We start from the raw sequence: 24,287 nt of genomic DNA, 5'->3' as shown, positions 1-24,287 counted from the left end.
AAATGCACTCGGATTTAACAAGATTATTAGAGGCTGAAAAGTACATTATCCAAATTTTGCTGCAGTTGTATGTTGAATTGTAAGAGTGACAGCAGTGTTCATTCCTGAGGCCTCACCTACTAGAAAAACTGTATGGTATATAAAAAGATTTAATTTAAAGAAATCAGGCTGATTTAAAATCAGGAAAAAAAAGATGTGAAAAATGTTCTTTACAATATATCCTGAAAAAATGTAAATGTGGCCTATACAGATCCATACTGATCCAGGAATCAAAACAAAGAGTTTTCTTCTAGGCCTCATAGCTCACAAATGAATCATCAAAATATAAAGTGTTTAACAAACTGGCCACATGGTGATGCCACTGGGGGCATGTTTGAAAATGTAGAGTACATTCCCAGGGATGTATGCATCCACAGTCTTAATAATTAGCATTATTAAGGCAGTGGATAATCCTCCTGACGTCCAGTCACACACCACATTAACAGACAATATAAAATAATATTCCAACACATTATTCAAAACAAATGCCTCTAACTGATACATTAAAACTTGCCCCCTGCCTGTCTGTCCCATAGCTTGTGACTGTGACCCAGATGGTTCTCAGAATGGGGGGATGTGCGATAGCCACACCGAATCTTCCCTCGGCATGGTGGGAGGTCAGTGTCGTTGCAAGGCCAACGTTGAGGGGCCACGTTGCGACAAGTGTAAAACCGGCTTCTTTGGTCTGAGTGCTGAAAACCCTCAGGGCTGCCAACGTGAGTACATTCAGTATTAGAGCTCACACATACATAGAAATATTATGAAGACCCAATTTGTCCACATTGAGATGAGTGTTCTGTCGCCTACTAGCAGGGCTGTATGTTTCATGTCAGAGGTTCTTCAGTAATCCTAAAAATAGCTTTATATTTGTATATTACATTTATATAAATTCATATTACTCTGGGCGGGTGTTTAGTTCTACCAGCCTTCCAGGTGAATTATCTAGATATAAGAACAATAACTAAATAATAAATAAATGTATCCAGCCCTGACAAGTGTCTGCAAGTCCCATAGCTTGTGACTGTGACCCAGATGATTATCAGAATGGGGGGAAGTGTGATAGCCACACCGATCCTTCCCTCGGCATGGTGGGAGGTCAGTCTACACATGGCCCCAACAGCTTCTACCCAGGGACAGTTCAGATTGTGTTGCCTTAGAGGTGAAAGACAGGGCAAGAAAAAGTCCCCAAATGACTTGCTACCACTCATAAAGTTTAATCACTGTGAGTGTATGGTAATACTGAACAGAAAGAGGACACTTAAGAGGGATTTTAGTAAATTATCCAAACCAGAAATATAAAAGAAGTGTGAGGGGGACATGCCCACATCCTAAGTGGAAATCGGGCCCTTGCTTTTAACTTTTGTTTAATTTTACATTTGTTTTTGAAAGATGATAGATAGATAGATGAGAAATCTCATTAGTTTTGCCCTCCCACCCTCCAGCTTGCTGGTGCGACCACAAAGGAACTGTGTCAGGTAGCTCCCAGTGTGACCCAGTCAGTGGAGACTGCTTCTGCAAGCGTCTTGTCACTGGACGCAGCTGTGACCAGTGTCTGGTAAGACATAGCAAAAAGACTTGACTTTTGTTTTCTGACTTAAATGGAAAATCTCACATTTTCTATCATCTAATTTTCAATCTGCCCCTGTCAATAATCATCTCTTCATGGTAATGTGACGGTGAACAAAACACCCACCACTTTTCCCTTGCTAACCTTTTTTTGCTGATCTTCTAACCCATGGGCATGTTTTGCTGTGTTCGTCTCTTTTTTGACCACCTGTGCCACTTAAACATCCTGGGCTACTTTACCTTTCATGCTCTGTTTCTTTCTCCTGTTTATCTCTCACCCTCTCTGCCCAGCATGTGAGGTGGTGAAGCTTCCTGCTATAATTCAACCCCTTGTCCCAAACCTACTCAGCCAAGAATAGTGTAGGCAGGAATGTGAGCTCCTTCCTGGGCTCTGTGTCTAAATTTAACCCAGGGATTTGAGGCTTGTCCGGTTGGTGTGAGTTACAGCAGGCCTAAAATGGTCAGGGCCTGGACCTGGTCCGAAAGTGGATCCTGACGTCCATGTGAAAATTTAGAAACAATATGTCAACAGTGGAAATAATATTTTGTGAAGAGAAAGTCTGACAGACTAATGAGATAGACCAGTGTCACTGTAGATGGATGGATGGTAAGGTTCTGTCCACAGATTTGAACTGGATTGATGCAAATACAGTATAACAGTGACTTGAATCCAATATAACATTAACAGAGAAACTACAAAATTGGGTCAAAACACAGCCAAAACACAGTCAAGATAAAGAGTGAAATGCTGACTACATTAAAATCCAGTAACACGATTGTCAAGTAAGCTTTTTTTAGACAGTTTCACAAAGTAAACTGAAGGGAATTGGGGCAGTAATGATGTAGCCTGAAGCGAAGAGCTGGATATGGTATGTATGACTCACACACAGTCATGACAGTCAAACTGCTGTGGAAGTTCCCCTCAGTCTATAATAGCATGGAGGGTGATGCATCATGTCTATCTGGAGCTAGATGTTGGACTGTCTGTCTGTTGGGTTGTTGGTCTGTCCTCCTCTGTGTCTGTCTGTCAATCACCCCATCCTCTGTCTGTCCTTCTGTGTTTCCAGCCAGAGCACTGGGCACTGAGCCATGACCTGAATGGCTGCAGAGGCTGCGAGTGTGACATCGGAGGAGCACTGGACAATCAGTGAGTGGTGCTGTAGCTTAAGCCCTGAGTCATACATCAAGTCTTTATCAGTCATATATCAAGTTAGATTACACATAGTTTTATGTCCTTAAGACACAACATTCAGAAACTGAAATCCCTCACCAGAGTAGCAGCGGCAGCTTTGGACACTCAGATTTATTGGGCTCCAACTTTATTCTAGGAGCAGTAATTTGTTATACCTCTTCATAAATGCAAATCGTCTGTGCCCTATATTCAAACACCATGCATTAATTCAGTCACCTCGTGATAACAGAAACAGCAATGTAGATCTGTTGGTCTGTCAGTCAGTCAGCCGTTGTAATCCACACTGAAATATTTGAACAACTATTGGATCTGTTGCTGATCCCATGTCATTTCCTGTAGCACCACTATAGTTTGAAAATGAACTGATTTAAACTGCAAGTTGTGTTTTCAGGTCTCTCAATCACCGTCATCTTTCTTTTTGTTAAAGAACCAGATATTTTTATATGATATATATAAACCAATTCTTAATCTCTTGTACTAATGACTTAACCAGGAAAGTGTCATGTGGATCCGAGCTGTAAAGCTGTAGTTGTCTATGGAAAAAATGACTGGATCTTTTACTTCCAGGACCAGATCTATAAATCATATTCTCTAGATGTAAAGGAACATGCTTTTGGTACATGACGGAACGAAAATCCCATCGTCACTATCATTTCTATATTTTTTTTTGTGAAAATGAAATGCAAAAATCACAATATGTTTTTGCATATCATTCAGCCCTAATTGTATGTATTTCCATAAAATTAGATTCATATTCATATACATATTCACATATTTATATACTTTTTCGACTTAACATATTCATATACTTTATTTCATAAACTGTATGTCTGTGTGTATTCAAAGATAGATAAAAGATAAAAGATAAAAAATACTTTATTGATCCCTGTAGGTGCACATTCAACATTTATATTGCTTTTATATTCATCCTTGTTTTTATACTTTACTACATATGTATGTGTATAGTCTTTAATATGCTAAAATGTCCTAATGCCCTAAATGTCCTTGTACAGCTGTGCAGTGACAATAAAGGCATTCTATTCTATTCTATCCTATTCTATTCTATTCTAAGATGAACTGTAATGACTTTGGTTTCCCTTAACTTTTCATCTATTGCCTTCATCAGGTCAAAATCTTAATTTTTCCAATACTTTGGTTTATGACTAAATACCTGAAAAACTAAAGACATTTCCATCAGCTTCAGCTGCACTTTGTGTTGACTGCAGTAAATGATCAAATGTTAGCATGCTAACATGCTAAACTGAGATGATGAACTCCGTGAGCATATACTTGCTAAACATCAGTATGTTGGTTTTGTCGTTGTAAACATGTTAGCAGATTGATGTGTGCATTTAGCTTACCACTTTCTGTCATGGAGTCGCAAGCATGACTATAGACTTTTAGTCTTGTTATAAGAAAGTGATGATTTTTGTCCAAATTTTTTGGAACGTGTTACTTCAATCTATGTAATTGTTTACATTACTGATTAAAGGGGAAGCATCTGTCATTAGCAGCTAAGCAATACAATATAAACTGTTGCAGTGAATTAACAAAATAATTTGTCTTCTTTGCAGCTGCTCCATGGAGAGTGGTCAGTGTCGCTGCCGCAATCATATGACAGGACGCCAGTGTACACAGGTGGAGTCTGGATATTACTTCATGGCTCTCGATCACTTCCTTTATGAAGCTGAGTTGGCCAAAATGGGACAGGTGAGTCACCCTGTATTCTCTATCAGAACACAGTGGTATTGGAGCGATTCTGTGGCTTTAGTATGGAAACATAATTAAACATATATCTGAATATTTTCAGGGCTGTATGCTGGAGGTCAGGGAACACCAGCCTGGTCGCCCTGCCTCCTGGACAGGCAATGGGTTCGCCCGGGTACCTGAGGGTGGCACCCTGGAGTTCCTCATCAGTGACATCCCCTACTCCATGGAATATGACTTGCTTATTCGCTACGAGGCACAGGTCTGTGTTTGTGTGCACATGCATTTATTATGCCTCACATTTGATGGTAGGCTGGTAGTAGACTCCTCAGGTCAAAACAAAGCACTTAAAGGAATAGTTGAAAATCTTCTGAAATACAATAATTTTCTCTCTTTCTGGGAGTTAGGTGATCTATCTATCTATCTATCTATCTATCTATCTATCTGTCTGTCCGTCCGTCCGTCAGTCCGTCCATCCATCCATCCATTCATCCATCTATGTTCAGCTTTACCTGAACAGCTGGTGGTTTTGCCAATGAATCATGTACAGTATGTTTTGCACCTTAACCAATTTTCAAACCATTTTTGATTGATTTCCTATTATCAGTCCTGACAGCAATTACTTAATTTGGTTATCACAGAAATTACTTGTAATTGTCTTCTTTGCCTTTTCATACTAATTTCATAATCAGTAGCTTTTGGCTGCATATTAACCATATAATACTAATTTTGTCCAGATGCCACGGGACTGGGAGGAGGTACGGATAACAGTGGTCCGTCCAGGGCCAATCCCTACCAGCAGCCCCTGTGGAAATACCATCCCAAATGATGACAGACTCACTGTCTCCCTGCCACCTGGAGCCAGGTCTGTGGCCCAAACATACACACACACACACACTCAATCATACTGTACATAATCACTGAATATAAACTGTGTGCTTACTCTTTTTTCTCCCAGGTTTGTTGTCCCTCCTCAGCCTGTGTGCCTGGAGAGAGGTGTGACTTACACCCTGCGCTTTGAGTTCACACGCTATCAGGATGCCAACAGTATCCTCAACGGAGCAGCCAATGCTATCATCCTTGTGGACTCAGTAAGATTCTTTTTCCATCCTGGTGATGAATAAATTATAGATTCCATTCCACACAAGAACATCTCCTCTCCTTTTTATAAATCCCTGTGGTTCTTCTCTAGATCGCCTTGATGCCACGCCACTCCTCCATGGAGATGTTCAATGCAGGTGATCCAGCCTCGAACAGCAGGAAACAAACCTATGAGCGGTACCGCTGCCATGAGGGGGCGAAGAGTGTGACCCGCCCACTGATGAGTGACACCTGTGCCAAGCTAATCACCAGCATGTCAGCCATTATAAATGATGGGGCTCTGCGTGAGTGAAAAAAAGCTTATTAAAATGATTTTGAATGATGCTTATATTGTTTTCAATGCAGGAGGCTGCAGGGTCACATGATCCTTTCCCTGATGTCTGACCTCCCTTAGGTTTTTGTTGTCAGTGAAGTTAATATTTTTATTATATTTTTGTTGTAGAATTTATTTATTGATAAATGTTAACCTGTTTATATGATAATGTATTCATTGATGCTTTTCTTAGTATCAACTTGGTATCAGAAAATATGATATTTATGGCAATAGAGATGTTATTAGTTTTATAATGATGCTCAGCAAAAACTGCTGGTAATTTACCTGGAAACCATAATCAAGCCAGAAAGTTTGTAGATTCAAACCGAGGCTCTAAAAATGTTTTCTCTATCACATTGGCATCATGTACAGAGTGTAACTGTGGTTACAGCACCACAGATTGTAAGTTTTGACAGTCTGGTCCTGAGGGAGCTAATGCTAGCTAGGCTCCCTTTGTATAATGCAGGATGAACACAGGACTACGGGTGAAGGAGCTGCCGATCACTCAGCAGGTGTTAGAATGGCACAAATGAAAAGTAACATCTCTTGGGAATTATGACAACATTAGTGAGCTTGGCTAATCAGCCTCCACTTATTTAGTGAAATACAAACCGTGCACGATGGGTCTTCCGAACTGTTGAATGTTATTGAGAACATCACAGAGTTCCTGGATATATGGTAGCACAGTTAATAGCATGTCCCCTAACAACAGCTGTCAGTCATCAGGCTTGAGGTTTAGATGCTTTTTCCATAAATATGTGCAAAAACAATTTGTACTCTCTGTTGACACATTAAAAACTATGCACCAGCGTTGTAGTACCATTATAGTTTCTATTTCCTGACACAAAAAGTGAAATTTCAGTTTGACTTTAATCTGTAAATGAAATTATAATGTAGATATTTTCAGTCGTCAACCTTTATTTGTTCCTGGTCAGTGTCAAGGTGCAGGATGTTCACAGATGTTAGGGTCCAGTGACCTGATGCCCGTGCCTCTCTGTCCACCTCCAGCTTGCAATTGCAACCCTCAGGGGTCCGTCAGCTCCATGTGCGATGTCCGTGGAGGTCAGTGTCACTGCAAGCCCAATGTGATCGGTCGACGCTGTGACCAGTGTGCTCCGGGAACTTATGGCTTTGGACCTTCAGGCTGCATAGGTGAGAAACTCAGATGTAGCTGTAGTTTTACAACTTAGGGCCCTCTCTCTTTCACTTGAGATCTACACCTTGTAGCATAAGAACATTTTCCATATTTTTATTTATGAGGAGTATGTTGAGTTCACATGTTCAGTCACATGCAGTCCTTATGAGTTAGCATCTATATCGCTGGTGCCCTCTGCTATTATTCAAAGTTTTTTATCTTTCATTTCTCTCCCTTCCTTTGATTCCTTCATCTGCTCCCATCATCCTCTCTTCTGTCTTATACCTCCATCTGTCCAGCCTGCAGTTGCAGTTTGGAAGGCTCTGTGACTCGACTCTGTGACAAGTTCACTGGTCAGTGCCAGTGCCGTCCAGGAGCGTTCGGTCAGCGCTGCGACGGATGCCAGACAGGTCACTGGGGCTTCCCCAGCTGCCGACCATGCCAGTGTAATGGACATGCAGACCAGTGCAACCAGAGGACTGGAGCCTGCATCAACTGCAGGGACAACACTGGAGGAGACAAGTGTGACAGGTGATGGTCCAGTATTAGGCTGATCAAGCAGAATGGGAGCAGGTTTAAACATAAGATACTGGTTTGGTTTGGTTTGGTTCAAATGTAATACAAATATGAAATGGAATGTAACACACACAAAGTGTTAAGCATAGAACTGGAGCACAGGACACACAGGATAAAAGCTCATGACGATCATGATAACAACAAAGATTGCTGACCCTTTCACAGTCGTTCAGTAGGTTTTTACCTGGAGCTGAATTTTCTACAGAGGTCTCCTCCTCTCCAAAATAAACAGGCCGAATCATTGCAATCAAAAACATTGCATTTACCAGAAGTATCCGCAGAGTGCCGGGGGGGGGCCCTGCCTGCCCGGGCCTGGCCTCCTAGTGGGGTGGGCCCGTGCCTGCTGTGGCGCTCTGGGGCAGTTGCGCCCCTGGGCACTGTGGGGGTTGTGGGGGGGTGGGGGGCTGCCTCTCCGCCTGAGGGGGGTGCTGGGGGAGTGGGGTGTGCGGGTCGACCTGCCTGGCCGGACCGGCTCCCTGTTCGTCGGCGGGTCTGGATGTCCCATTAGGGCCTTTGGGGGTGGGATGGGGCAGGTGAGACTCTGCCGTCTACCAGCGGTGGAGTACCCATGCCCCATCTGCTCCCTCAATTTTAATACACCTTAGTCATCCACACGACCCACACCCGACACTAGGGCTTTGGGGGTAGGGAAGGGCAGGGAGGACCCCACCGCCTGCTAGCGGTGGGGTGCCCATGCCCTGACCGCTCCCCCAATTTTAAGGCATTATAGTCACCCACACACCCAACTCACGCACGCACACATACGCACACCCACACATACACACTTTGCACCCACACCAGACGTAGGGTGGGGAGAGGATGGCCCCCCTGTCTATCTGTCCCTGGTGCCGTGTGGACTGTGCGGGGAGCCTGCCATGTGGGGGAAGAAGATCCATTGCGGGGATGTCATGGGTGGCCCTGGTGGGGGTGGGCGGCTTCCTCTTGTGGGTGGCGGGCTGGGTGGGGGCTGTGGCCATGCTGCGGGGGTTCGGGGCTCCGGCGGGTAATCCGGGCATTTCCGGGATGCCCTGGGTCCCGCCGATGGATCTGGGGGATTGGGTTTGGGGCTGGACGGGGGGGCCGGCTGTTCTCTATCCCCCTGGGCTTGGCTTCCCAGTGGGGGGGTGGGGACTCCGTCTGCCCTCCTTCCCCCGTTTGTCCTGCAGGGTCACTGGGGCCGGGCTGGCTGGGGTCTTTCCCGCTGGGTGGGCGGGGGCTGGGGGGTTGGGGCCTCTCTGGTGCGTGGCGGGCTCTCCGCCGGGGGTGTGGGCGGGTCTTCAGTTGCTGGGGCCATTTGGCTCTTGGTCCGGCTCGCACTGGGGTTGGTGGTCGCGGGCTGGCTCTGGGGCTTCCTGCCCGCTGTCCCTCTGCGGGCCTCCTTGCGCTGGGGGCTGTTGCCTATGTACTCCCTTGCGGGCTCCTCCTTGGGTCGGGCACGTGGCTGCCGGGGGGGCATGCTGCCGTGGGTCCTTGGGCTCTGGGGGTGGCTGGGAGTCTCGGTGGCTTGGTTTCTGGCCACCTGTGCCTTTGGTCTGGCGGGGGCACTGTTACTGCAGCCCCCACATCAATTACCCACCACATCCAATGACAAATCGCTACACACTTGCATACACACATGAAAACATACACATACATACACGCACACCTACCTAGCCCTTCCCTCATACACACACACACAGACAGATTCACACACACACACACACACACACACACACACACACACATATACACAAATACACATACGGAGCATCTAATGGTTAAGAACTATAGAGTGACCATAAATGTGGATATTATTAGCTATTGTTATTGTTACTGTGGTTGTTTCTCTGTTGTTGTGTTGTTGTTTTCCCCGTCTCTCCACTCCCATTTTCCTTTTCCCCATATATTCTCTCTGTTTTCCTCTTCATGTCCACTCTCATTCCTGATGCGGTCCGGTTGTCTTAATAAAGTTAAAATATGCGATAGGAGGAGTATCCCATACTCCTCCTTCGCAGAGTAAATCTGCCCCAACAACACAAGGCATTCCGACCACTCATACTGCTTGCCAATGATATTGGGACAGGACAAAAAAATAAAAAATAAAAAATAAAAAGAATTATCCGCAGAGGTGTCCTCCCCTCTGTATCAAATGGACCAGGGGGTTAGAAGAAACAACAAATAAAACATTTTCACTTTAGAAATCAGTGACTTGCCAACACTCTTCGGTGGAAATAGGGCATCTCAGAGTTGATGCATGGACATCCATGAGTGGATGGGACCTGAGCCGCCATTTGCCTAGCTGTTTTCTCTGATAACCAGATCCAGATGTCCAATGACTAAAACCCTTCACTCGGTTAAAATGTATTGTTGAAAACGACCACAATGTACTTTAACTTAAAGTACATGCATTCATCTCATTTCTTACCTGTTCCTTTAATAAAAGGTGCATCTGAGATTCTGAGTATCTCACATCATCAGGTCCTGTTCCAAATTTTGGATCCTGCACATTGAAATCATTCAAATCCAAAATTGTATGAATTTTGACTATGCCTACTATTATACCTGTACAGGTCTCTAGTACAGTCAAACACCAATAAATAGTCTGTTTCCTCACCAATTAGGCATTTATACACATGACCTGCTGCTAAATACTGAATCCATGTTAATGATATGTTCAATACTTAAATTGACTCTTTTACTGTAATAAAAAAGTAACTTATCTCAAATTGTACAGACATTTTCTTTCAACCAACCTTAAGAAACATTTTTTCTATTGAAAAATTTTAGATAGGTATCAGTGGACTCATTTTTGAACCATATGGATATCAGTTTGAAGACAGGAATTAAAATTTACTTGTAAAAAAAATTATTGTACTGATGAAAAAAAAAAATCCTCAGTCCTCAGGTGTTATTGGCTTGGTCATTTTAAAAGTCACTGTGAATACACATCTGATCATACAGTATAACATACCATGAATACTTAGTTATCAACCACACTGATAGATACAATTCACATGAACTTCTTTGCTGGGTAAAAAATTACACTTGAGTATTACAGTAAAACAGTATACAGTATTTAGCTAAAACATGAATAATGTATTTTTGTGTTGTTGCATAGAACATCTGTATTGCCCATTCAGGCTCATCAGTGTTTAACTGGGCTCTCCACCTGAGTTAACTCCTTTGTCATCTCTGTAGGTGTGCAAATGGTTACTATGGTAACCCAGTTCTGGGCATAGCATCTAGTGGTCAGTGTCGTCCGTGCCCCTGTCCAGATGGGCCCAACAGTGGACGTCACTTTGCTGCATCTTGTTACCAGGACAACCGGAACAGACAAATTATCTGCAACTGTAACCAAGGCTACACAGGTAACCTTCAGATTGTTGTTGTCATCTTACTATGTCTCTTTTCTTCCTGTTCCACCAATGCTTGATACACTTATTCATCATCAGCAAGAGGCACTAATTAAATTATCAGTGTGTCCAAATATGTGTGTCTGTCATTACAATGAATTCCACAAACAAAGCTATCATAACTGATAACTGCTTTTCTTCAAAACCTGTGACACTGTGAAAACCTTTAGAAACCTGTTCCACATCTGAACAAATGTATAATAATACTGCTTCATGGTGTTTCTCTTGATGATGCACTTTGTTTCAGTCTTTGAGTTTCAAAACATTAATACTAAACCTTATTTGAGTCAAAAAAAATGAAGCATAATTGTGTCTGTAATGTGGCACCACAGGCCTTATTTTAAGCTAAAAAAAAAGAGAAACTAAATAGCAACAAATCACCTTACTTTGTTTCTTGTGTATTGTAGACTGGAGTTTTGTATAAAGAAAGAACTGATCCTACAGTATAATTAACCTCAGTGATTGATATGAACCTCAAAACAAGGCTAGAGGAAGAGCTGCTAGCATGGCTGTAGATTCTACAGCCATGCTAGCAGCTCTGCGGGACCTTATTTCAGCACAGTTGTGCTTTGACCTCAGCTCCATTGTTAGTATGCTAACATGCTGATGCTAACATGTTCCCATGTTCTCCACAATTCTAGTTTTGTGCGTTAGCATTCGGTACTTTCTTTTGTGTTAATTAAGACTAAATATAAAGTATAGCTGAAACTGATGGGAATCTCAATTGTTTTCCAGATATTTGGTCATAAACCAAATTTTCACCTGATGATGGCACCTCATATAAAAATAGAGGGATCACCAATGTTATTACTAGGAATGCCCTGATCACATTTTTTTATGGTTTAGCAGTTGGACAGTCTGCTTAGCTCTGTAGTGCACTGGGACCTCCAACTGGTGGTAGTTTAACCTGATAAAAGGACCACAAAAAGTCATCCTTATTCAGTCATCAACATTCTTTTACTTTATTCAACAGAGCAGTAAAAAAAACTCCCAAGGAGCAATGCAACAAGTATTCTACAGTAAGGACAACTTAATTACACAATAATTAATCAATTACATGTGTTAATTTATGTGAATTAACACAATTATTGACAAACTGAAAAAAATATTAAGCCTATTCAATAGGCTAAACGGTGCAAATAGTCTAATAAATAAAAGGCAATATGTCTCAGAACATTAATTCAGTTGCATAAACTAAAGAACAATAGGATTTCAAGTCAGATACAGGCTGCATTCAAATTCTAACAAATGTAACAAATTAAATAAATATGCGTCAGAATGTGGTTTGCAGCCCTGTGTGTATTTGATTTTTCCAATAACACATAGCACTACATAGCACTACACTACATAGCACACAGTGCTGCTTTAAGCTGCAGAGACATTAGTATTGACCACAGGTGATCAGTTTTAAAGTGACAAGAAGCATTAATCACAATATACCGATCACATATTTTGAATGAAAATCTGCTGATCAATCAGGGCATCCCTAGTTATTACATTTCATCCTCAAGAGGAAATGAGTGTCTGAAACAAAAATGTCAAGGTCATAGTACTAGAGGAAAAGTCAGCGGATGGCCCAAACTCAATTGGTGTCTCTAAATACAGCCTCACAGAGCAGCTAGCATGGAGCTTGTTCAGCTACTGTCACCATTTGATGTGCTGCACCAGATTATAGCTTCAAGCTAATTTACATCTGCAGTCCTAGGCAGGTCAAAGGCTATAAGAGACAGAAAAAAACACACACTCACCTGGAACAAATTGTTGGTCAAAGGGAAATGTCTGACCTGATGGTGGTACTAGAAGAAAGACCAGCAGTCGATCAAAACCATCAGTCAATCAATAGGAGTCATCCTCTAGGCCACTCTAGCACAATGCATCTTTATTATCACAGTGTGCATGTTTCTAGTAAACTAAGTTGCACTCTAAATGTGGTTCCTCAAGTCAACCCACTCCTCCAGAGAAATTTTTCAAAAATGTTAGTAGTAATACTCTGGTCTTTTAAAGGATGCAACTCTAATTAGGTAAGGATGATGTTTCTCAGCGGGCTCTGGTGAATGGTAACGTGTGTTATTTCCTCCCTTCCCTGTATTACTGGCACAGGGATTGTTAAACGCTCCGGGGTGACCATTTTTAAGCGTGAGTAATGATGGTTGACCCCTGTCCCTCCCCCTCTTCCTCCTCCATTTTCCACCAACCCTCCACTTTACCAATCCTACCCATGCATGGCTTCAGCACCCCTCCCATCAGTGGTGCTGTGCCACAATACACACCTGCCCATGTGTGAAACCTGGCTCAAAGAATAATGTCAAACGCTCTGAAAATAAAAACCTCTCTGTGACTCTCTGTGTACTGTACAATAAAGGGACAAATAATTGTCCCTAAATTGATATTAAAATGATATTACGAGCAGCAGCATGCATTTCAAAACAAGATTTGAACCAGGTCTGTGTAAATGTCTTCAATAAAAGGACCTGACGCAGATTTATTATTTTTCAGTTGTGTCAGAAAGTATGGTTTCCCACATTTGTTTAAAATATTTGCCTTTCAAAATAAAAAAAGGAGACAATGGGATAAATACAGTGGTGTTGGTTGACTCTCAGTCTGGGTCAGGTTCTGTGTCCTGTGTTTGGAGTAGGTTTAACAATCTTATCTATGAATATGGTTGGGAGGTAAGTTCATGTTAGACAGAAAATAGTTGTACTGATATGACAGGCATGCTGATGTCACTTTTTTTAATCAGCCTGGCTTCTCAGGTGGAGCACAATGGAGAACGTTGAAGGCTGTGTTTCTACTTTATCATTGTGACCTGTCTGTCAAAGAAATCAGGCACTGACTGTCAAAAGTATGGCAAACAGGGAGGTAGTTCACGTCAAAAGATACTAGAAACTGTAGCTGTCTGCTTTTACTTTCTACCCAAATTTCCCTCCTTCTGCTCACCATTGCCTCCATTTCCCTTTTCCCCTCTTTCCTTCCTGCCCCCTATTCAACTTTCTTTTTTCTGTTTCTCTCCCATTGAATACTCCCTGTACTTCAGCCTTTTTTGCTAGTACAGCTCTATTCTTTACCTCCCCCCACCTTCTCATTCTTTCTTTTTCTAACTTCCTCCTATTCCTGTTTGAACCAAGTATGCCAAGTATAAAATATAACAGAGAGGGAGATCAGCTAACAAAATTAATCAATAAATCAAACAAAATGTATTTGTATAGCACTTTTCATACAGCTTAGTGCAGTTCAAAGTGCTTCACAGATGATAATTAAAAAAAACAAATCAAATAAGAAAACTGACAATAAGACAGTATTGTACGGTACAGTAGAATCGATTTTAAAAGTTAACAAAAAATCCATATAAGAATATTAATAATAAAATAACATAAAAATGTAATGACATACAATTTACAACATAGATACAATAAGATATGTGAATATAATAAAGTGAACAATGACTAAAAACGTTTAATTAAAAGCCATGGTGAAGAGGTATGTTTTGGGTTTCTGTTTATAGAGGTCCTCGGGCAGACAAAGCAAAAACCTGCCTCATCAAAGGTTTTAGCCCTGCACTTAGGAATTACAAACAGATTCATGCCAGAGGACCTAAGGAGCCGTACAGGTTCATAGAGTTTAAGCATGTTAGACATAGTATATGCAGTGCCAGACCATGAAGTGCTTTAAAAACATGTTAAAGAATTTTAAAATAAGTATGGAAACTGACGTCAGGACCAATGTCAGGACTTTAATATTGGTGTAATGGTTCAATGGGAAAATAATCTAGTACTCTGATTCTTCTTGTAGCTGTATATTCCATATAGCAGTGGTACCAGATACAGCCAAACATAATACGCAGCAAAGTGTGGGACAATATTGTGTAAACCACCAGGTCTCTCTTGGAGTTTCTTGGAGCAGATCGAGACATCATGTTAAAACCTTAAAGAATCTAAATCACTGCTGACTAAAGTAATAGTCTGTTATGTAATTAGACAGTATAATAATGTGATGTGTATGTAATCCACTGAGGGTGTGATGGCAAACACAGTTAACTAATGGGAGCTGGTTAACCAAACCTCACCAAGTGATGAAAAGTAACGAAACTGATAGCAACATACTGTATCAATATAATAATGCTCATGCTTTGCAGAGATTGGTTAAGACAAGTCTTAGACAAACAAGTTTAATTGATTGTACTGTTGTAAATTCACGTTTCCTGCTTCCTGCTGTTTTGTTCACTTCACCTATTTCTATTATACTTAAATGAAACATAATTATGCTATTATCATACCTGGTTCCACCACTCTACTATCACTATGATTTTTACACTCTTTTCTATTTGCTTTTTTTTTTTATAGGTGCTCGATGTGATGAATGTGCACCAGGTTACTATGGCAACCCCTCCCAACCTGGAGGGCGCTGCCAGCTGTGCCAGTGCAACAACAACATAGACATGTCAGACATGGATGCATGTGACAGGCAGACTGGAGCGTGCAGAAAGTGCCTCTACAACACTGAAGGCCCCAACTGTAGCATCTGCAAGAGTGGCTACTTTGGTGATGCTTCCCGACGCAACTGCAGGAGTGAGTAACATGTACTTTTAAAAAAACTTCTACAAAAAGATAAAGCATTTCCTTACATGTTGATGTTCTTTCAAAAAAGCAGTATCATAATGATAGCATGCTTTTTTCCCCTAAGAGTGTATTTGTAACTTCCTGGGCACTGAACGCAGCCAGTGTATGGAGCGTGAGGACTGTGTGTGCCAGCGTGCCACGGGCCAGTGCCAGTGTCTGCCAAATGTCATAGGCCTGACATGTGACCACTGTGCCCCTAACCACTGGAACCTGGCCAGCGGGAGGGGCTGTGAACCCTGCGGCTGTGATTCCAACAACTCTGTCACCTCCTCTTGTAATGAGGTATGGAACACTTCAACTGTATTCAGATTGTGAATATGTTCACATCCTCATTGACACAAACAGAACTGATGTGGCATACTTTTGTTTTTTCATTTCTATCTTGCAGTTTACCGGTCAGTGTCAATGTCGTGACGGCTTTGGAGGGACAACTTGCACAGAATGTCAGGAGAACTACTGGGGAGACCCCAGGACACAGTGCAGAGGTTAGAAATATCAAGACTTGCATATAGTAGTTGTTATGAACATAATGAAAAGTGTGTGCCTGCTGACCACTGCTACATTTTTTTGGGCCTGTTCAAAAATTCAGATACTTTGGGAGAAAATCTTATACAACCTATTCTGGGGCTACAGATTCCATTGACATGCATATCACTTTATTTGGGTGATATGCCAGAATGAATGAAGGGGAATGACAAATACCTTTTAAAAATATTCACAGCAGCAGCAAAAAAAAGCAATCTCTCAGAAATGGTTACGGGCCGATCACCTACAATGGACAACTGCTAGAATTTATTAAAGAGATTCATGAGATGGAAAGGCTAATCTTTCTGATAAGACTGAGAAGTTATTTATATATTGCAAGATGGTCAAAATGAAACAAGTATGTGCTAGGGTCTCATTTTCCTTCCTTTTACTATTTTTTTTTTGATGATCCATGTCCACTATGGCCCAAAATTTGTAATATGGATACTGTAATTTCGTAACATGCTAATATGTCGGCAATATTTATTTAATTATTGTTTTTTTTTTTGCCATTCCATACCACTGTTCTTTGGAAAAGAAATATATTTAATAAAAACCAAAGTAACAAAAAAAGAACATAATGAAAAGATGACAGGATTCAATGCAAAAGTGAAGTGCTGTAGCTGCTCAGGCAGAGAGATGGTTGCAGATAACCCAGCTCTGAACAGTTGAAAAAGCAATATATGCAAAGAAGCTCCTTTTGGCAGACAATGAAACCCAGGAAACCCAGAACACCTAATAACATTGGGATTTTTTTGTGGTGCTAAGACACTATTAGGTGGGGACTTTGGAACCAAAGCCAACAAAACAAAAATCTAAACTAAGCCCCAGAAACAGGTGGAGATCAGAATTCAAGGCAGGCCCTAAAAATTACATGATGATATTCAGAGGGAATAGGACATCATCTACAGCAGAAAAACACCAGGTTCCCAGATTTATGCCCTGAATTTATGTGCTTCTTCAGTTCTCTATTTCTTTTTCAGAACAACCAGGATATTGAAAAAATATTAGATATCAATATTAGCATTCAAGATTTGCGATGGACTATATGTATGAAAAATGTAGCTTTGCATGGAAAAACGTTTGCTCAGAACAGTAACACAGCTACACAGTGTGAGGTTTTTGGTGAAACTGACAACAACTATGACATTTGTTTTACATTTCACATCGACACAGTATAAACAAATTAGGCTAGGTCCTCTTGTTCTACATTCACTGTATGCTCCCTCCTTCTGTTTTTTGCCCTCTCCAGCTTGTGACTGTGACTGGCGTGGCATTGAGACCTCTCAATGCAACCGCGTGACCGGCCACTGTGTTTGCCAGCAAGGGGTGTCAGGTGTCCGCTGTGATCAGTGTGCCAGAGGCTTCTCTGGCCAGTTCCCCAACTGTCAGCCCTGTCACCAGTGCTTTGGGGACTGGGATCGCATTGTGCAGGTGTGGTTACATGCAAAAGAGGGGGTTATTCTTATCCTACATACTTTACTTTTTTTTTTTGCTTTTGTTATTCTATAAAGAGCAAAGCTGTCAATCAACAGGCTTTGGGCAGGCCTTCCTGCCTAGGCTGATAAGTAGATGAAGTAGACGTGATGTGGACTTGTGCATGCACAGTGTGAATGTGGTAGTGGTTTGACTTGGGGAAGGAACCCTCATGGCCGTCATGGAGGGTGGACTGTCTGGGGCTGCACACTCACCTGTTTAAGATTGCGCCACACAGCCTTTTCAGTTTCTGTATTGGTCCGTGCAGATATTTGCCCAAGACATCCCATGACATCTTCCACCATTTTCAAAACATAGTGAGGTTCTAAATTTTCCTCCACACACTGAGCGAATGTTAATAGAACTTACGGGACACCTCTCAATAGAGGATAATAAGGAAGCAAAAGCAACAGAGAAAGGTAAAAGCAATAAGAAAAAGAATAAGGAAAATAAAGGGATAAAAATGAATAAATTACATTATTAAATAAATAAATAAATAAAAATCAAAAAATAGAGTGAAAGTAATTTATTTGCTAAATTTAAATCATTATATGGATGACGCCAACTTCAGTGTGGGGCCACAAGTCACACCCTCTGCTGCTATTATCAGAAGGTTCATGCCCATTATAAACTGGGTTGAGGTGATGTACAGATTTATTCTTTTTTATGACACTCCTTTGATTCCATAGAGAGAGCAAAACATGTGAAATACTGAATAGGTCAATCATAACCTTACTCTTCACAATGTTGTCTAATTTCCAGGACCTGGCAGTGCGTACCAGGGCTTTGGCAGAGCGTGCCCATGAGATTCAGACCACTGGGCTTACTGGAGCCTATGAGAAGGCCTTCAGAGACCTGGAGGAGAAACTGGCACAAGCTCAGGGAATTGTTAATGCACGCAATGCCACCGCTGCAGCTGTCGCTACCCTAATGGAGCTTATTGAAGATCTTAGGTACTGTCTGTTACATTCCACGACAATTTAACAGTTTTCTATATAATCATAATCATCTGAGTCTTTTTTTCTGTTACTCAAGCAAGACTATTCCAGCAGTATCAAGGTAATGACACTTGATTCAGGATTTTTTTGGGAAAACATAAATTTGCTTCTGGAGTCAAGTCGAGTCAATTTTACTTAAATGGTGCCAATTCACAACAGAAGTTATCTCAAGGCACTTTTCAAATAGAGGAGGTGTAGACCTTCTCTTTATAGTATTATTTACAGAGACCCAACAATTCCAACAAAAGGCACGTACTTGGCCACAGTGTCAAGAAAAAACCCCAACAGCAGATTTATTCCATTTATCCTAAAAACTGAATTTTAAATCATATCAGGGTTAAAGTTTACATCGCCCAACATCTGCTTGTCTTGTCCCACAGAGCGCAGATCAGTGAGACCACTGACACCCTGAACCGTCTGGAAGGAGACCTAACTATTGTGCAGGACAGCAACTCTGAGGCAAGCAAGGAGCTGAGTGCTCTGGAGAGAGAGGCTAAAGAACTAAACCTCACTTCAGAGCAGCTACACCGCCAACTGGATATCCTCAAAAACTCCAACTTCCTAGGTAAGAGAGAGGAAGGAATAGTGAGAGAGAGGAGGGAGTATAAAATTGTTTTCATTAACTGTCCATACTCTAATTTCACTTCATTTAAACTTTGTCTTCCCATTTTCATCACTGAGTCAAGACTCCATAATCCCTAACAATCCTCAGACTTACTACAGCATCACTTTGATCCACTAAGTGAAACTGTACTTTACTGTTTCCCCCTCCTTCAGGTGCGTACGACAGCATCCGTAGCTCCTACAACAAGTCTTGTGATGGTGAGCGGCGTGCCAACGAATCAACAACCACCAGGCCCAGCACAGTCAGTCACTCTGCAGACACCCGCCGCCGCACTGAGCGCCTCATCACTGCTAAGAGGGATGACTTCAACCGTAAAAACGCAGCGAACAAGCGTGCGCTGGGAGACCTCAACACCAGAGCACAGGGCCTTGACATGAAAAAGATCAATGAGAAGGTTTGATCTTGTTTTTTTATTCTTTGTAGCAGCTGTTAGCCTCAATAAAATATGATGTGATCCAGTTAAACAGCCATACAAAAGCAGAGATTAAATGAGGATCAAGATATGCTTTATTTACAACCAAAAGGAATTTGCAGTGAAGTAATCACAGAAGTCGTTTAATATAGACAAAGTGGTTTGAAGTTTTCTGGCTTTCACATATTAATTCCTGTTTTTTGCTTTTTTCAGGTAGTAACAATAATTAAATGAATAAATGAGACTGCAATAGAACGTACTAAAAACTATCTACAAAGAAAATGTCTTCTAATTAACATTCAATACAATAAATATTTTGAATATTTATGATCTATGGTTGACAGGGATAATATGTTATCTCCATTTTCCTATGTATCTGTCAACTAATATTTATATGTTTCGATCATGACTGAATTTAGCTGCTGTTTCATTTAGTTATATGGAGTAACAAAATGAAGGTGTTGGTTTATTTCTGTATCACAAACAACAGCCTTAGTAAATTTAGTTTTAGCTTTGCCCGTTTCACTGGTCAGCCGGTGAATACCTGATACAGCTCTCTTGCTTTTGCTGTCTGTGACATTTTTACATACTGTTTTCACCAAAATTATACATTTCCATGGGGTAATGTATTTTCATATTGTAAAATGAAAATTGAGTTGAGTGTGAAAGTGTATCAGTCCTACACATACACCTAATTATGCTGATAATATCCATACAAATACAAACATGTGTGTGTAAATGTCCCAACAGGTCTGCGGTGCCCCAGGTGATGGTCCCTGTGAGGAAAGCCCTTGTGGAGGTGCAGGTTGCCGTGACGATGAGGGAAACCGGCACTGTGGAGGCTTGAACTGTAATGGCGCTGTAGCACTTGCTGACAATGCACTGGAGAGAGCCAAACATGCAGAGAAGGAGCTGAACAAAGCTATGGTAGAGGTGGAGGGACTCTTTACTAAGGTATGTACGATAGCCACATGAGAATATAGTTACTATATGTTTAGACTTCAGCTCTTTCAGATAAATGGCATCACATTTGTTAGGCTACATCAAATATTTTTTGGTTTTTGTGTCAACACATTTTTAGAGCTGCCTCTTTGCACCAATATTAAAGATACAGGGAGATATAGGGAGAAATATTTCTAGTTAGACCAGATTTTCTGGCCAAATCTCAATCCCAAGTGTTATGTGTTCCTACTCAGCTACACACTAAGAAGAATTTTATGTTAATGCTTTTGTTTTGGAGTGTTTTTAAAGAGAATTTTTATCACTGAGTTTAGCATTAGCAAACAAAAACATTGTTAATAACAAAATAACACCACATTTTGACATCCTTAGTAACACACCCACACCACTTTAGTTGCATACATACATTTTAATGGCCTACAGCCCCATAGTAGAGCAGCAATACCCCTAGTGGACACCAGGCAAATGTATCTAGTTCCTCTATAGGCCAAATACAGCTTCATCTCGTGGAAAATAGTAAAAACTGAAATTCTGGTGCCAGGAATTGGTGCCTAATGTAGTGGAAATCTGAGTTAAGAATCAAAAACCTGAGTTGTTAGTAAGTTTATTTAACATTTTGCAAAGGGACCGCCACTGTACAAAAACAGAAGGGTTAATATTTTCACATACTCTCTAAAACACAAAAAAACTCTATACAAAGTAACAGCTAGGCAGCATCAGCTGCTGGAAAACAGCGGGAGAAGCTGCATACCAGAGTTATCAGGAAGGGCAGCTAAAAAGTTTCTTCTGTAGAGACCAGCATGTTAGTACTTTCCCACTGCACCTAATAAAATAGACTTTGTGATTTTATGTTGTAATGGCAGATGGATCAAAAATTGAGTGAGTGTGTGAGTGAGTGTAACTATTTTGTGTACATAATCTATTATAGACAAATTACAGGAAATCCAAAATTCCAAAATTCCCCAAAAAATACACACCCTCAGAAAAATGTATGCTGTTTGCACTAAGACAGCCAGAATAATCAAAAAATCAAAAATGAGAAGGACAAAAATATCCCTAAGGACGCAGAAGGGTTCAAACAAGTGTAATGTGTTCTCTCCCTCTGGTCAGCACTTGTTGCAACAGAGTTTTGAATCAGCTGTATTTGATTCATAACATTTTTGGGTAGACCAGATAGGAGAGCATTGCAGTAGTCAAGTCTGCTGGATTTTAAAGCACATATCAGTTTTTCTATGTCACTTAGAGAGAGAAACGATGGCAGTCTAGAAATTTTTTAAAGGTGGTTAAATAGCAGAGTTCTCTCTCTGAGCTATAGAACGAATGATGAAAATTTCAGATTTGTCCTGGTAGAGTTGTAAAAGGTTGTTAATGTCTAAAATACATTTAAAAATGGAATCATTTGGTCTCGTGTCATCAGGAGACACAACAGCATAAAGCTGTATGACTGAAACATTTCCAACATATATTTTGAGTGAATGCAATTGATTAATTGAATGTACCCTAATTTTTCTAAATCTTATTGAAATGGAAGATTACAAGTGCAGTATAAAATACTGTGGGGAACACGCTTTGTTGCATCGAATCATAAATCATTGAATCATTAAAAATGAAAAAACTGGTCTATAACGGGATTGATGAGGTGATTGATGGTGTTAGTGCAGTTAGTAACTGAAAGTAGAGAGTAGTAAAGATAGCAGCTATGGTGAATGAGTTGTCAGCCTGTTGTGTCCTGCTCAGCATTTCTACCTTTAATTCAGGTGGCAGAGGCCAAGACCAAGGCGGAGGAGGCCAAGGGTAAAGCTCAAGCAGCTCTGGACAAAGCCACAGCAACCAAAAACAAAGTGGAGCGTTCCAACAATGACCTGCGAGACCTCATCAAACAGATCAGAGAATTCCTCACTCGTGAGTCTTTAAGAAATTCCATTTTATTTATTTTTATTCTTATTATTTCATATTTTTTCAAGTTTTCTAACAACATATAGACGGATCATGTTGCCTCTTAATCATCACAGACATTTCTGTGTCATATCTTTCTCTCAGAAGAGGGAGCAGATCCAGATAGTATTGAGGCAGTTGCGAACCGTGTTCTGGAGCTCTCCATCCCTGCCTCACCCCTCCAGATCAGGCATCTTGCTGATGAAATCAAGGACCGGGTTCGCAGCCTTTCGAATGTGGATGACATCCTGGAGCAGACACAGGATGATGTCCGCAAGGCAGAGCAACTGCTGCTGGATGCCAAGAGGGCGAGGTGGTTAAAACAAAGTCAGACTTTAAAACAAATGTATTAGTATAGGATCATTTTTATTAGCAAATAGCTTCCTGTCTTTATTCATCCTCTCTGAAATCACCAGCTTTCACTATCATTGTGTTGTCAAGGCATCGTGCTGAGGGGGTAAAGACCACAGCAGAGACAGTGAAACAGGCCCTGGTGGATGCTAGGACTGCCCAGACAACAGCAGAGAAGACCATAGCGAGAGCCAAAGCTGATATTGACATGACTGAGGCCCGACTGGCACAGGTAACCCCAAAAAAACAGAAAGACAACACTCATAGTTTTTAGACACATTGCTGCAGTTAACTGGTAAAACAAAGATTATATTTCCCTTTTGTACAAATAACCATATCTATGCTGGTAGTAAGGGTTATTCATCAAGGGCAGTCACTCAATAAGTATGACTTAGGAAAAGCAAAAACTCCTAGGTTATGAGTGTGACTCTGTTGCTATGGCTGATGTCAATTCCTATGGACGTGCTTGCTTGCAAGAACCACATGGTTGATGAAAGACCAGTCTGTGCTGGTGAAAACACATGCACAACATGCTGTAATAATAAAAAACACCAAAATAAACGAATACAAATTAAATAATGACAGGTTACGTGCTGTTTACTCAAGTAGTGAATTCTCCAAAATGCATATATATATTAAAGTTACATTGCTTTAGTTGGTGTTTCTACTGGCTTTAATCCATTAGTCCATTTGATTTGGAGAGGTGGAGACCTCTGTGGATAACTCAGCTGCCATACAAACCTCCTGAATGTCTGGTTCATAAATTAGCAGTTAATTAGTTATATTAGCAGTCTAAGCTCCTAACCCCTCCCTGATATTCTGTGTCCCCTGTAGAGCGTCAGCAAAACACTGACTTTAAATGTGAAACTGCTTTCAGTGCTTTTAAAGGTTACAGTGACTGGGTCTGTTTATTTTGGAGAGGAGGAGACATCTGTAGGAAATTCAGCTCCAGGTAAAAACCTACTTAACAACTGACTAACCGCTATTTCATGACGTCATTAATTGCTGTCTTTTGTTACTGCCTTGATTTAGAGACCCCTAGCAACAGAAGTTACACTGTGCATTTAAACCTTTCTGAGAGCCTATTAGCCACCTTCGTCAGCCATACCTCAGCCCAGCAGGTAAAGGAACTGGCAAAAACTTAAAAACTCTCTGGTTTTGACAGTCCACTGGCTGAACGGGACCCGACTGCAGTCCGATTGGGAATGCCTGAATTCAGCCTTGGATTTACCCATGGTCACACAAATAAACTTTGTGGATGTTTTGACAGTCCACCAGCCGACCAGGATTTGAGCCTGTAGTCCCTGTGGCCAGCCGGCCAAAGTTGTTTACTGCTATATTGTTGTTTCAAATCTTGCTTACAGAACC

At 41.2% G+C, this 24,287-nt stretch overlaps 1 protein-coding gene across 2 annotated transcripts in view; it reads left to right on the top strand.

Annotated features, from left to right (window-relative positions):
• The window catches only part of lamb2 (laminin, beta 2 (laminin S)), a 59,907-nt gene that overhangs the window by 32,404 nt on the left and 3,216 nt on the right, over positions 1-24,287 (top strand). Inside the window, exons 11-33 of one of the 2 annotated variants that reach the window (XM_071475570.1) lie at positions 576-755; positions 1,482-1,594; positions 2,673-2,752; positions 4,372-4,507; positions 4,608-4,766; positions 5,242-5,369; positions 5,463-5,595; positions 5,697-5,889; positions 6,927-7,070; positions 7,353-7,584; positions 10,807-10,976; positions 13,122-13,157; positions 15,362-15,586; positions 15,702-15,919; positions 16,026-16,122; positions 17,415-17,596; positions 18,401-18,591; positions 19,017-19,201; positions 19,414-19,655; positions 20,424-20,627; positions 22,391-22,535; positions 22,674-22,881; positions 23,010-23,151. In XM_071475570.1, the coding sequence (XP_071331671.1) occupies positions 576-755; positions 1,482-1,594; positions 2,673-2,752; positions 4,372-4,507; positions 4,608-4,766; positions 5,242-5,369; positions 5,463-5,595; positions 5,697-5,889; positions 6,927-7,070; positions 7,353-7,584; positions 10,807-10,976; positions 13,122-13,157; positions 15,362-15,586; positions 15,702-15,919; positions 16,026-16,122; positions 17,415-17,596; positions 18,401-18,591; positions 19,017-19,201; positions 19,414-19,655; positions 20,424-20,627; positions 22,391-22,535; positions 22,674-22,881; positions 23,010-23,151 (3,743 nt within the window). The remainder of the gene's footprint in view (positions 1-575; positions 756-1,481; positions 1,595-2,672; positions 2,753-4,371; positions 4,508-4,607; positions 4,767-5,241; positions 5,370-5,462; positions 5,596-5,696; positions 5,890-6,926; positions 7,071-7,352; positions 7,585-10,806; positions 10,977-13,121; positions 13,158-15,361; positions 15,587-15,701; positions 15,920-16,025; positions 16,123-17,414; positions 17,597-18,400; positions 18,592-19,016; positions 19,202-19,413; positions 19,656-20,423; positions 20,628-22,390; positions 22,536-22,673; positions 22,882-23,009; positions 23,152-24,287) is intronic. The other variant, XM_071475571.1, reaches the window with a different exon arrangement.

Source organism: Trachinotus anak, unplaced genomic scaffold (assembly GCF_046630095.1).
Source record: "Trachinotus anak isolate AG129_WGS33_773 ecotype Australia unplaced genomic scaffold, CSIRO_AGI_Tana_v1 ptg000004l, whole genome shotgun sequence".
Classification (NCBI taxonomy): domain Eukaryota; kingdom Metazoa; phylum Chordata; class Actinopteri; order Carangiformes; family Carangidae; genus Trachinotus; species Trachinotus anak.
Note: the sequence above shows the minus strand (reverse complement) of the source record. Positions and strands in the feature narration are given on the sequence as shown.